General features: G+C 44.4%; 1 protein-coding gene across 1 annotated transcript in view; it reads left to right on the top strand.

The window, feature by feature from the left end:
* LOC124018531 (propionyl-CoA carboxylase alpha chain, mitochondrial-like) overlaps positions 1-13,943 on the top strand; it is a 32,612-nt gene that overhangs the window by 17,661 nt on the left and 1,008 nt on the right. Inside the window, exon 6 of the mRNA XM_046333864.1 lies at positions 471-524. Within this exon, the coding sequence (XP_046189820.1) occupies positions 471-524 (54 nt within the window). The remainder of the gene's footprint in view (positions 1-470; positions 525-13,943) is intronic.

Raw genomic sequence — 13,943 nt, forward strand, 5'->3', positions numbered from 1 at the left:
CACATCAACTTTCAAACACACACACACACACACATCAACTTTCAAACACACACACACATATCAACTTTCAAACACACACACATATCAACACTTTCACACACACACACACACATATCAACTTTCAAACACACACACACACACACATCAACTTTCAAACACACACACACACACACACACATCAACTTTCAAACACACACACACACACACACACATCAACTTTCAAACACACACACACACACACATCAACTTTCAAACACACACACACACACACACACACATCAACTTTCAAACACACACACACACACACAACTTTCAAACAAACACACACACCAACTTTCAAACACACGCACCAACATTTGAACACACACACACGCACCAACATTTGAACACACACACACACCAACATTTGAACACACACACGGTTGTGTTTGCTGATGTGTTTTGAGACCTTTTCTCTTCTGTCTCTGAAGGTGCATCCAGGCTACGGCTTTCTGTCTGAAAATAAAGAGTTTGCCAAGAGACTGGTGAGTTGTGCTGGGATTTACAACTGTTGGGAACACACACACACACACACACCTCTCTGTTTCCCTTATCAACAGGCTTCGGAACCCCCCGAAGTTAATTTTATTAAGGGTGTGATTCTCCGGGTGAAAACCTGATATGAAAACTTAACACACAGACGCCAAAAGACTCACTTCATGATAAGAAAATGTAACATCTTTCAAAATTATTTTTAAGTCATTTACTTAAAGGAAAATGTTTTCTCAGTTATACCTCCACATCACATGGCCCCAATGTCCTGCAGACAGACACAAGACTTGACAACTTAAATAAAAAATTTAATAAAAAAATAGAAAAATTCAAGACCTCTCTGACGTTTAGCTGATGACACATCGAACCATGCCGTTATGCAAGGCTGTGTTGGCACGGCAAATCTATAACTCACCTAGTTCCACAGGTAAATAACAACATGCATATTTACCTCATGGTGAACTAAGTCCCTCTCCCACCATCATTCAATGTCCTAAAACAACCCTGACATCTCTCCCTCCCATTGAATACATTCAGTTGTACTACTTACTAGGGATCCTTTCCCCTCTCTGTTGTGGTGTATCATGCAAGGCACCTGAAGGCCGTAGTACATTGAAGCTAATCCCACAGGTAAACGGCATATTTTCCTTCATTGGAACTAAAAGATGTCGTACCCCAACAATTTTTTTTTTTTTTAACCTTTTTAATTAACTAGGCAAGTCAGTTAAGAACACATTCTTATTTTCAATGACGGCCTAGGAACAGTGGGTTAACTGCCTGTTCAAGGGCAGAACGACAGATTTTGTACCTTGTCTGCTCGGGGATTCGAACTTGCAACCTTTCGGTTACTAGTCCAACGCTCTAACCACTAGGCTACCCTGCCGCCTCTACACTCTAACCACTAGGCTACCCTGCCGCTCTAACCACTAGGCTACCCTGCCGCCTCACTCTAACCACTAGGCTACCCTGCCGCCTCTACACTCTAACCACTAGGCTACCCTGCCGCCTCTACACTCTAACCACTAGGCTACCCTGCCGCCTCTACACTCTAACCACTAGGCTACCCTGCCGCCTCTACACTCTAACCACTAGGCTACCCTGCCGCCTCTACACTCTAACCACTAGGCTACCCTGCCGCCTCTACACTCTAACCACTAGGCTACCCTGCCGCCTCTACACTCTAACCACTAGGCTCCCCTGCCGCCTCTACACTCTAACCACTAGGCTACCCTGCCGCCTCTACACTCTAACCACTAGGCTACCCTGCCGCCTCTACACTCTAACCACTAGGCTACCCTGCCGCCTCTACACTCTAACCACTAGGCTACCCTGCCGCCTCTACACTCTAACCACTAGGCTACCCTGCCGCCTCTACCTCTAACCACTAGGCTAACACTCTAACCACTAGGCTACCCTGCCGCCTCTACACTCTAACCACTAGGCTCCCCTGCCGCCTCTACCACTCTAACCACTAGGCTCCCCTGCCGCCTCTACACTCTAACCACTAGGCTACCCTGCCGCCTCTACACTCTAACCACTAGGCTACCCTGCCGCCTCTACTCTAACCACTAGGCTCCCCTGCCGCCTCTACACTCTAACCACTAGGCTACCCTGCCGCCTCTACACTCTAACCACTAGGCTACCCTGCCGCCTCTACACTCTAACCACTAGGCTACCCTGCCGCCTCTACACTCTAACCACTAGGCTACCCTGCCGCCTCTACACTCTAACCACTAGGCTACCCTGCCGCCTCTACACTCTAACCACTAGGCTACCCTGCCGCCTCTACACTCTAACCACTAGGCTACCCTGCCGCCTCTACACTCTAACCACTAGGCTACCCTGCCGCCTCTACACTCTAACCACTAGGCTACCCTGCCGCCTCTACACTCTAACCACTAGGCTACCCTGCCGCCTCTACACTCTAACCACTAGGCTACCCTGCCGCCTCTACACTCTAACCACTAGGCTACCCTGCCGCCTCTACACTCTAACCACTAGGCTACCCTGCCGCCTCTACACTCTAACCACTAGGCTACCCTGCCGCCTCTACACTCTAACCACTAGGCTACCCTGCCGCCGATCCCATTATTTGGATCAACCACAATGCCCAGTGTCCTAGTGTGTTGCCCTGGAGCAAGGCTCTTGCTCGGTATGTGAGTGGGCCGTCCGCTGCCTTATGGGAGCCTGCTGTGGAAATGGAGATGTCATTACATTAGCAACTCAAAGGACCTCCCCCCTCCTGTAACAGTGGGTGAATAGTTAGTGCCAGATTTACGCTTTGCAAAACCCTCTGGGGGTGAGGGGGGCAAGGTCCGTATGCCTCTGGGCTCGGGGTAAAGCCGGGGGGGATTAGGGTAAGGGTCCTGTTAGCATGAGAAAGAACCTCAGGCTGAATAGAGCTGGAGGGATACGGGGGATGGATGGAGTATAGTAGAATGTATTGTCCCTCAATGTGTCAATGGATCTCCCCCCCCGTTTCAAAATAAATGTGTAATTATTTTGGGACTTTTGCAGACGAACACAAGCATTTCACACTTGTGTTGAGCGCTCTAGGACACGTGCACCCACTTAACTCAGGGGTCGGATTACACCTCCTCTTATTGTTGGAGACTCAGTTGTTTGCGCCTGGCAGAATGGCGTGTGGTGCTCCGCTCACCAGTGTGTTAAGAACAGCCGTTTGGACGTGAGAGGATGAGGCAGGGCTGAAAAGGCTCAGCCAGGTTTTATTGTGATGTAAATAGTGAAATGTCACAACATGGCACCAGAGGAGGGAGGATGGATGTTCGTCATTGTGTCTTCATTTAGAGCAGGGTTTCCTCAACTCTGTCCTGCGTGAACGTTCACCCCCCTGGGTGAACGTTTGGTAATAATCAACGCTTGATGAGGAGTTGGTTATTGGAATCAGCGTAACGAACTATAACGTGCACCCGGGGAGGGGCCCCAGGACCGAGTTGGGAAACACTGATTTAGAGGATGATGTAGATTACTGTAGCTCTGTAGACTACTGTAGATTACTGTAGCTCTGTAGACTACTGTAGATTACTGTAGCTCTGTAGACTACTGTAGATTACTGTAGCTCTGTAGACTACTGTAGATTACTGTAGCTCTGTAGACTACTGTAGATTACTGTAGCTCTGTAGACTACTGTAGATTACTGTAGCTCTGTAGACTACTGTAGATTACTGTAGCTCTGTAGACTACTGTAGATTACTGTAGCTCTGTAGACTACTGTAGATTACTGTAGCTCTGTAGACTACTGTAGATTACTGTAGCTCTGTAGACTACTGTAGATTACTGTAGCTCTGTAGACTACTGTAGATTACTGTAGCTCTGTAGATTACTGTAGCTCTGTAGACTACTGTAGCTCTGTAGACTACTGTAGCTCTGTAGACTACTGTAGCTCTGTAGACTACTGTAGACTACTGTAGCTCTGTAGACTACTGTAGCTCTGTAGACTACTGTAGATTACTGTAGACTACTGTAGATTACTGTAGATTACTGTAGATTACTGTAGCTCTGTAGACTACTGTAGCTCTGTAGACTACTGTAGACTACTGTAGATTACTGTAGCTCTGTAGATTACTGTAGCTCTGTAGACTACTGTAGATTACTGTAGCTCTGTAGATTACTGTAGATTACTGTAGCTCTGTAGATTACTGTAGCTCTGTAGATTACGGTAGCTCTGTAGACTACTGTAGATTACAGTAGACTACTGTAGACTACTGTAGATTACTGTAGATGACTGTAGCTCTGTAGATTACTGTAGCTCTGTAGACTACTGTAGATTACTGTAGCTCTGTAGACTACTGTAGATTACTGTAGATTACTGTAGCTCTGTAGATTACTGTAGCTCTGTAGACTACTGTAGATTACTGTAGCTCTGTAGACTACTGTAGATTACTGTAGACTACTGTAGATTACTGTAGCTCTGTAGACTACTGTAGATTACTGTAGCTCTGTAGACTACTGTAGATTACTGTAGCTCTGTAGACTACTGTAGACTACTGTAGACTACTGTAGACTACTGTAGACTACAAAGATTACTGTAGCTCTGTAGACTACAAAGATTACTGTAGCTCTGTAGACTACTGTAGATTACTGTAGCTCTGTAGATTACTGTAGCTCTGTAGATTACTGTAGCTCTGTAGACTACTGTAGACTACTGTAGATTACTGTAGCTCTGTAGACTACTGTAGATTACTGTAGCTCTGTAGATTACTGTAGCTCTGTAGATTACTGTAGCTCTGTAGACTACTGTAGCTCTGTAGACTACTGTAGATTAGATTACTGTAGCTCTGTAGACTACTGTAGATTACTGTAGCTCTGTAGACTACTGTAGCTCTGTAGACTACTGTAGCTCTGTAGACTACTGTAGCTCTGTAGACTACTGTAGCTCTGTAGACTACTGTAGATTACTGTAGCTCTGTAGATTACTGTAGCTCTGTAGACTACTGTAGATTACTGTAGCTCTGTAGACTACTGTAGATTACTGTAGCTCTGTAGACTACTGTAGATTACTGTAGCTCTGTAGACTACTGTAGCTCTGTAGATTACTGTAGCTCTGTAGACTACTGTAGATTACTGTAGCTCTGTAGACTACTGTAGATTACTGTAGCTCTGTAGACTACTGTAGATTACTGTAGCTCTGTAGACTACTGTAGATTACTGTAGCTCAGACTACTGTAGATTACTGTAGCTCAGACTACTGTAGACTACTGTAGCTCAGACTACTGTAGACTACTGTAGCTCAGACTACTGTAGCTCTGCTGGAGTCACTTTTATTGATAACTTTGGCACCTTCTGGTAACAGAAGATACTCTACAGGAATGACAGAGTCCATCCAAATCATCTTGGCTCCTGGACTCCGTCCAGGCGTTTCAAGTCTGCGTTGAAACAATGACTGGTCAATGATCCAAGACCAGCTCAGTTAATCCCTACCAGTGTGACAATGAGTCGTCATAATGCTGCATCAAATGTACATGATCCAAGGGGCATTGGCAAACACAATGGAAGTCATTTAGTTTATGTACCCCTAATTACCCCGAATACTTCTGTTAATCCTACAGCTATTGTAAGCAGTAATCATGAGCCTATGAACCAGAGTTACACTGTTATCACTGAGGTGGTGTCCTAGTAAGGAAGCCCACTTTCTGCAGCTCACCCTGCACTATCAGCTCCAATGTAAATAACATGAGGAAGTCTACCTCTGTTTTTAACGCTTTACTGGGAAGTTTGTCAATCTCGCAACCCAGGAAAGTGCTAAGAAATAGAAATAGCCCATATTAACATGCAAAGACTAAAACAAGGTCCAGGAAGTCTATAACTTGATAGTCAGAATATAAAATGTTACAATCTTTGAAACTCACTTAGATAATACCGTTCTTACAGTGGTAGCAATACATGGTTATGACATCTACAGGAAAGACAGAAATTCCAACGGAGGCAGTGATGTGGTCTATATTCAGAACCATGTTCCTGTAAAGCTTAGAGACAATGTAATGTTATATACTATTGAAGTGATATGGCTACAGGTTCATCTGCCTCACCTGAAGCCCTTTCTGGTGGGAAGCTGCTATAGACCATCTAGTGCGAACAGTCACTATCTGGATAATGTGTGAACTACTTGATAATGTGATATCAACAGAGAAGTATATTGTCTGGGTGATTTAAATATTGATTGGCTCTCATCAAGCTGCCCACTCAAGAAAACACTTCAAACTGTAACCAGTGTCTGCGACTTCAAACTGTACCCAGTGTCTGCGACGTAAAACTGTAACCAGTGTCTGCAACTTCAAACTGTACCCAGTGTCTGCAACTTCAAACTGTACCCAGTGTCTGCGACGTAAAACTGTAACCAGTGTCTGCAACTTCAAACTGTACCCAGTGTCTGCAACGTCAAACTGTACCCAGTGTCTGCGACGTCAAACTGTACCCAGTGTCTGCAACGTCAAACTGTACCCAGTGTCTGCGACGTCAAACTGTACCCAGTGTCTGCGACGTCAAACTGTACCCAGTGTCTGCGACGTCAAACTGTACCCAGTGTCTGCGACGTCAAACTGTACCCAGTGTCTGCGACGTCAAACTGTACCCAGTGTCTGCGACGTCAAACTGTACCCAGTGTCTGCGACGTCAAACTGTACCCAGTGTCTGCGACGTCAAACTGTACCCAGTGTCTGCAACCTGGTTCAGGTTATCAGTCAACCTACCAGGGTTGTTACAAACACTCCAGGAATTAAATCATCAACATGTATTGATCAAATCTTTACTAACGCTGCAGAAATGGGCTTGAAAGCAGTATCTAAATCCATGGGATGTAGTGATCACAATGTAACAGCCTTATCTGGGAAAACCACAGTTCCAAAGGCTGGGTCTGATACAGTGTATAAGAGGTCATACTGTAAGTTGTGTAGTGATTCATATGTTGATGAGGTAAATCATATCTGCTGGTCTGGTGTGTAATGAGGAGCAACCAGATGCTGCTGGTCTGTGGTGTGTAATGAGGAGCAACCAGATGCTGCTGGTCTGTGGTGTGTAATGAGGAGTAACCAGATGCTGCTGGTCTGGTGTGTAAATGAGGAGCAACCAGATGCTGCTGGTCTGGTGTGTAATGAGGAGCAACCAGATGCTGCTGGTCTGGTGTGTAATGAGGAGCAACCAGATGCTGCTGGTCTGGTGTGTAATGAGGAGCAACCAGATGCTGCTGGTCTGGTGTGTAATGAGGAGCAACCAGATGCTGCTGGTCTGGTGTGTAATGAGGAGCAACCAGATGCTGCTGGTCTGGTGTGTAATGAGGAGCAACCAGATGCTGCTGGTCTGGTGTGTAATGAGGAGCAACCAGATGCTGCTGGTCTGGTGTGTAATGAGGAGCAACCAGATGCTGCTGGTCTGGTGTGTAATGAGGAGCAACCAGATGCTGCTGGTCTGGTGTGTAATGAGGAGCAACCAGATGCTGCTGGTCTGGTGTGTAATGAGGAGCAACCAGATGCTGCTGGTCTGGTGTGTAATGAGGAGCAACCAGATGCTGCTGGTCTGGTGTGTAATGAGGAGCAACCAGATGCTGCTGGTCTGGTGTGTAAATGAGGAGCAACCAGATGCTGCTGGTCTGGTGTGTAATGAGGAGCAACCAGATGCTGCTGGTCTGGTGTGTAATGAGGAGCAACCAGATGCTGCTGGTCTGTGGTGTAATGAGGAGCAACCAGATGCTGCTGGTCTGGTGTGTAATGAGGAGCAACCAGACGCTGCTGGTCTGGTGTGTAATGAGGAGCAACCAGATGCTGCTGGTATGTGGTGTGTAATGAGGAGCAACCAGATGCTGCACTTGACACATTTATGAAACTACTTATTCCAGTTAGTAATAAGCACAAACCCATTAAGAAATGACTGTAAAAACTGTTAAATCTCCTTGGATTGATGAGGAATTGAACATTTGTATGGGTTGAGAGGGATGAGGTGAAAGGTATGGCACATAAGTCTGGCAGCCCAACTGATTGGCAACCGTACTGCAAGTTAAGAAATCATGTGACTAAACTAAATAAAAAGAAACTATACTGTGAAACAAAGATGAATGATCGTAAAAAGTTTTGGGGCACTTTAAATTACAATTTGGGGGGGGAAAGCCAACTCGGCTCTATCATTCATTGAACCAGATGGCTCGCTCGTCACAAAGCCCACTGATATTGCAAACTACTTTAAGGATGTTTTTATTGACAAGATAAGCAACATTAGGGATGACATGCCAGCAACACTGGCTGACACTACACATCTAAGTATATGTGACCAAATAATGAAAGACAAGAAATGTACTTTTGAATTCGGTGTGGAGGAGGTGAAAATTTATTGTGGGGTCTGACAAATTATTGTGTGTCCCAACGGGGTCTGACAATCTGGTTGGAAAATGACTGAGGGTAAATGCAGACGATATTGCCTCTCTTATTTGTCACATCTCCATTTTAAGCCTACTAGAAAGTGTGTCCCCTCAGGCCCGGAGGGAAGCTGAAGTCATTCCGCTACCCAAGAATAGTAAAGCTTTACAGGCTCAAATAGCCGGCCAATCAGCCTGTTACCAACCTTTAGTAAACTTCTGGGGAAAATTGTTTGACCAAATATAATGCTATTTCACGGTAAACAAATTGACAACAGACTTTCAGCACTCTTATAGGGAAAGACACTAAACAAGCACAGCACTGACACAACTGACTGAGAGAAATGTGTGATAAAATGGTTGTGGGGGCTGTCTTGTTAGACTTCACTGCAGCTTTTGACATTATCGATCATAGTCTGCTGCTGGTAAAACATGTGTGTAATGGCTTTACACCCCCTTGTGGATAAAGGGTTACCTGTCTAACAGAACAGAGAGCGTGTTCTTTAATGGAAGCCTCTCAAACATAATCCAAATGGAATCAGGAATTCCCCAGGGAAGCTGTTTAGGCAGCTTGCTTTTTTTTTTTTTTTTTTTTTTACTAACGACATGCCACTTACTTTGAGTAAAGCCAGAGTTTCTATGTATGCGGATGACTCGACACTATACACGTCAGCTACTACAGCGACTGAAATGACCAACACTTAACAAAGAGCTGCAGTTAGTTTCAGAGTGGGTGATCCTTGGCCGAGATGGGAGAACTTGCCAGAAGGACAATCGTCTTTACAGAACTTCACCGATCTGAGCTTTATGGGAGAGTGGTCAGACCGAAGCCACTTTTGAGAAAAAGGCACTTGACAGCACGCCTGGAGTTTGCATAAAGGCCTGTGAAAGACAGAGCATGAGGCAAAAGGTTCGGTGATCCGATCAGAATGAAATGTAACTCTTTGGTCTGAATGCAAAGCGCTGTCAGGAGAGAACCAGGCACAGCTCATCACCCATCTAACTTCATCCCTATGGTGAAGCATGGTGGTGACAGCATCATGCTATGATGATGCTTTTCAGCTGCAGGGACTGGGAGACTGGTAAGGATAGAGGGGAACAAATACAAGCACATCCTTGATGAAAACCTGCTTCAGAGTGCAAACAACCTTAGACTGGGGCGAAGATTTATGTTCCAGCAGGACAATGACCCCAAGCATACAGCCAAAGCAACACTGGAATGGCTTTAGAACTAGATAATGAAAGTCCTTGAGTGGCCCAGCAGAAGCCCAGACTTGAATCCCATTGAAAATCTGTGGAAAGACTTGAAGATTGCTGTTCCCCGACACTCCCCATTTAACTTAACAAAGCTTGAGAAAATCTGCAAGGAAGAAGCTGATCCAAATCTGCAAGGCAAAGCTGATCCAGACATCCCCCAAGACGACTTAAAACTGTAATCCAAACCAAAGGTGCTTCTACAAAGTATTGACTCAGCTGTGAATACTTAGTGCCTTCAGAAATTATTCACACCCCTTGACTTTTTCCATGTTTTGTTGTTCCAGCCTGAATTTAAAATTGATTTTTACATTGAAAGTGTGTGTCACTGGCCTTCACACAATTCCCCATAATGTCAAAGTAGGTTATTTAAAAAATAATAATAATAAAAATTAAGATTAAATGTCTTGACACAATAAGTAATCAACCCCTTTGTTATGGCAAGCCTAAATAAGTACTAGAGTAAAAATGTGTCCCATAATAAGTTGCATGGACTCTGTGTGCAATAGTAGTGTGTACCTCATCTCTGTACCCATACTCATACAATTATCTGTCAGGTCCCTTCAGTCGAGCAAAGAATTTCAAACACAGATTCAACCACAAAGACCAGGGAGGTTTTCCAATGCCTCACAAAGAAGAGCACCTATTGGTAGATGGGTAAAACAAATAAGACATTAAATATTCCTTTCAGCATGGTGAAGTTAATAATTACAATATGCATGGTGTCACTACAAAGATACAGGCATCCTTTCTAACTCAGTTGCTGGAGAGGAAGGAAACTGCTCATGAGGTCAATGGTGACTTTAAAGCAGAGTTTAATGGTTGTGACAGGAGAACTGATGATGGATCAACATTATTAACCTAAATGACAGAGTGAAAAGAGCACCTGTACAAAATACATATTCTGAAACGTGTATCCTGTTTGCAATAAGGCACTAAAGTAAAACAGCAAAAAATGAATGTTTGGGACAAATCCAATACATTACGGAGTACCACTCTTCATATTTTCAAGCGTGGTGGTGGCTACATCATGTTATGGGTATGCTTGTCATCGGCAAGGACTACAGTTTTTTTGGGGGGAGAAAATCAACAGAATACAGCTAAGCACAGTCACAGTAGAGGAAAACCTGGTTCAGTCTGCTTTCCACCAGACACTGGGAGACTAATTCACCTTTCAGCAGGACAATAACCGAAAACACAAGGCCAAATCTACACAGGAGTTGCTTACCAAGAAGACATTGAATGTTCCTGACTCACACACCTTCAGTCAGCTTGAAAATCTATTGCTAGACTTGAAAATGGCTGCCTAGCCATGATCAACAACCAACTTGGCAGAGCTTGAAGAATTTAGAGCTCTTATAGACTTACCCAGAAAGACTCACAACTGTAATCACTGCCAAAGTTGCTTCTGCAAGTATTGACTCAGGGGTGTGAGTCAATACTTGTTTTTGTATTTCAAGAAATTATCAAAACATTTGAAAAACATGTTTTCACTTTGTCATTACAGGATAATGTGTGTAGATGTTAATCCATTTAGAATTCAGGCTGTAACACAACATGCAGAGGGGTATGAATACTTTCCTAAAGCGCTGTATATATTGTTCAAACAGTGATCTGGAGCCAAGATGGAGGAGTTGTATATATTGTTCAAACAGTGATCTGGAGCCAAGATGGAGGAGTTGTATATATTGTTCAAACAGTGATCTGGAGCCAAGATGGAGGAGTTGTATATATTGATTCAAACAGTGATCTGGAGCCAAGATGGAGGAGTTGTATATATTGTTCAAACAGTGATCTGGAGCCAAGATGGAGGAGTTGTATATATTGTTCAAACAGTGATCTGGAGCCAAGATGGAGGAGTTGTATATATTGTTCGAACAGTGATCCGGAGCCAAGATGGAGGAGTTGTATATATTGTTCGAACAGTGATCCGGAGCCAAGATGGAGGAGTTGTATATATTGTTCAAACAGTGATCCGGAGCCAAGATGGAGGAGTTGTATATATTGTTCAAACAGTGATCTCTACAACCAAGTCAAAGTCTAACAAGGAAGCCTACTGATGAAATGAGAATGAAGGTACATTTTTGTGTCAAATTTAAATCATTTCACTAAAGTAGGGTTTTTGTTAATCTGTTTTCTCTCTTCACCACTCTTCTCTTTGTCCCTCTCAGCTAAGATTATTATTTACAAACAGCAGCATTATCTCTGGGTCGAGTCCCCCTCTTCTCCTTCTCTGCCTTTGTCCTGTGTGTCATGCTATGGGAACCAGGGCCCATTCACTTTAATGGTGCTGAATTGGGAGTCATTGAGGGTGAATCTCCATACTAATAACAGGCCCTTAAGCTATGACCCAAATGGAACCCAATTCCCTATATAGTGCACTATTTTTGACCAGAGCCCAGTCAAAGGTGATGCACTTCATAGGGAATAGGTTGGCATTTGGGCCACAGCATTACTGCCCAGCTGTAGGCCTGACGATGGGCCCTGAGGCTCTGCCACTGTGTGTCAGGCAGGAAGCAATATCCAACGGGCTCTATACAACACAAAGACAACGGGAGAGAGAGAGAACAAGCGCCCCTCTTCCCGTCCCTCTTTCTTTCCCTGTTTTATAAGCCTTAAGTACGGTCATGTTTCCAGGGCTAGTGGGTAATGTAGGGGGGTAGATGTGACATCGGTAGACGAGGCCTCAACTATTACAGCCTGAAGGGGTTTGTGTTGAGTTCCCAAGACGGCACTGTTTTGACTGACAAGAAATGTCTGTGAATACATAATGAATAGACCCAGGTCTGTTCAGGTAGCAGCTCTATACTGACCCAGGTCTGTTCATTATGTAGGTTGGTATAGGTAGCAGATCTATACTGACCCAGGTCTGTTCAGGTAGCAGCTCTATACTGACCCAGGTCTAGTCATTATGTAGGTTGGTATAGGTAGCGTCTCTATACTGACCCAGGTCTGTTCATTATGTAGGTTGGTATAGGTAGCAGCTCTATACTGACCCAGGTCTATTCATTATGTAGGTTGGTATAGGTAGCAGCTCTATACTGACCCAGGTCTGTTCATTATGTAGGTTGGTATAGGTAGCAGCTCTATACTGACCCAGGTCTGTTCATTATGTAGGTTGGTATAGGTAGCAGCTCTATACTGACCCAGGTCTGTTCATTATGTAGGTTGGTATAGGTAGCAGCTCTATACTGACCCAGGTCTGTTCAGGTAGCAGCTCTATACTGACCCAGGTCTGTTCATTATGTAGGTTGGTATAGGTAGCGTCTCTATACTGACCCAGGTCTGTTCATTATGTAGGTTGGTATAGGTAGCGTCTCTATACTGACCCAGGTCTGTTCAGGTAGCAGCTCTATACTGACCCAGGTCTGTTCATTATGTAGGTTGGTATAGGTAGCGTCTCTATACTGACCCAGGTCTGTTCATTATGTAGGTTGGTATAGGTAGCAGCTCTATACTGACCCAGGTCTGTTCATTATGTAGGTTGGTATAGGTAGCAGCTCTATACTGACCCAGGTCTGTTCATTATGTAGGTTGGTATAGGTAGCATCTCTATACTGACCCAGGTCTAGTCATTATGTAGGTTGGTATAGGTAGCAGCTCTATACTGACCCAGGTCTGTTCAGGTAGGAGCTCTATACTGACCCAGGTCTAGTCATTATGTAGGTTGGTATAGGTAGCATCTCTATACTGACCCAGGTCTGTTCAGGTAGCAGCTCTATACTGACCCAGGTCTGTTCATTATGTAGGTTGGTTTAGGTAGCAGCTCTATACTGACCCAGGTCTATTCATTATGTAGGTTGGTATAGGTAGCATCTCTATACTGACCCAGGTCTAGTCATTATGTAGGTTGGTATAGGTAGCGTCTCTATACTGACCCAGGTCTAGTCATTATGTAGGTTGGTATAGGTAGCAGCTCTATACTGACCCAGGTCTATTCATTATGTAGGTTGGTATAGGTAGCGTCTCTATACTGACCCAGGTCTAGTCATTATGTAGGTTGATATAGGTAGCGTCTCTATACTGACCCAGGTCTAGTCATTATGTAGGTTGGTATAGGTAGCAGCTCTATACTGACCCAGGTCTATTCATTATGTAGGTTGGTATAGGTAGCAGCTCTATACTGACCCAGGTCTAGTCATTATGTAGGTTGGTATAGGTAGCAGCTCTATACTGACCCAGGTCTGTTCATTATGTAGGTTGGTATAGGTAGCAGCTCTATACTGACCCAGGTCTGTTCAGGTAGCAGATCTATACTGACCCAGGTCTAGTCATTATGTAGGTTGGTATAGGT

This window comes from Oncorhynchus gorbuscha, unplaced genomic scaffold (genome assembly GCF_021184085.1).
Source record: "Oncorhynchus gorbuscha isolate QuinsamMale2020 ecotype Even-year unplaced genomic scaffold, OgorEven_v1.0 Un_scaffold_541, whole genome shotgun sequence".
Taxonomy (NCBI): domain Eukaryota; kingdom Metazoa; phylum Chordata; class Actinopteri; order Salmoniformes; family Salmonidae; genus Oncorhynchus; species Oncorhynchus gorbuscha.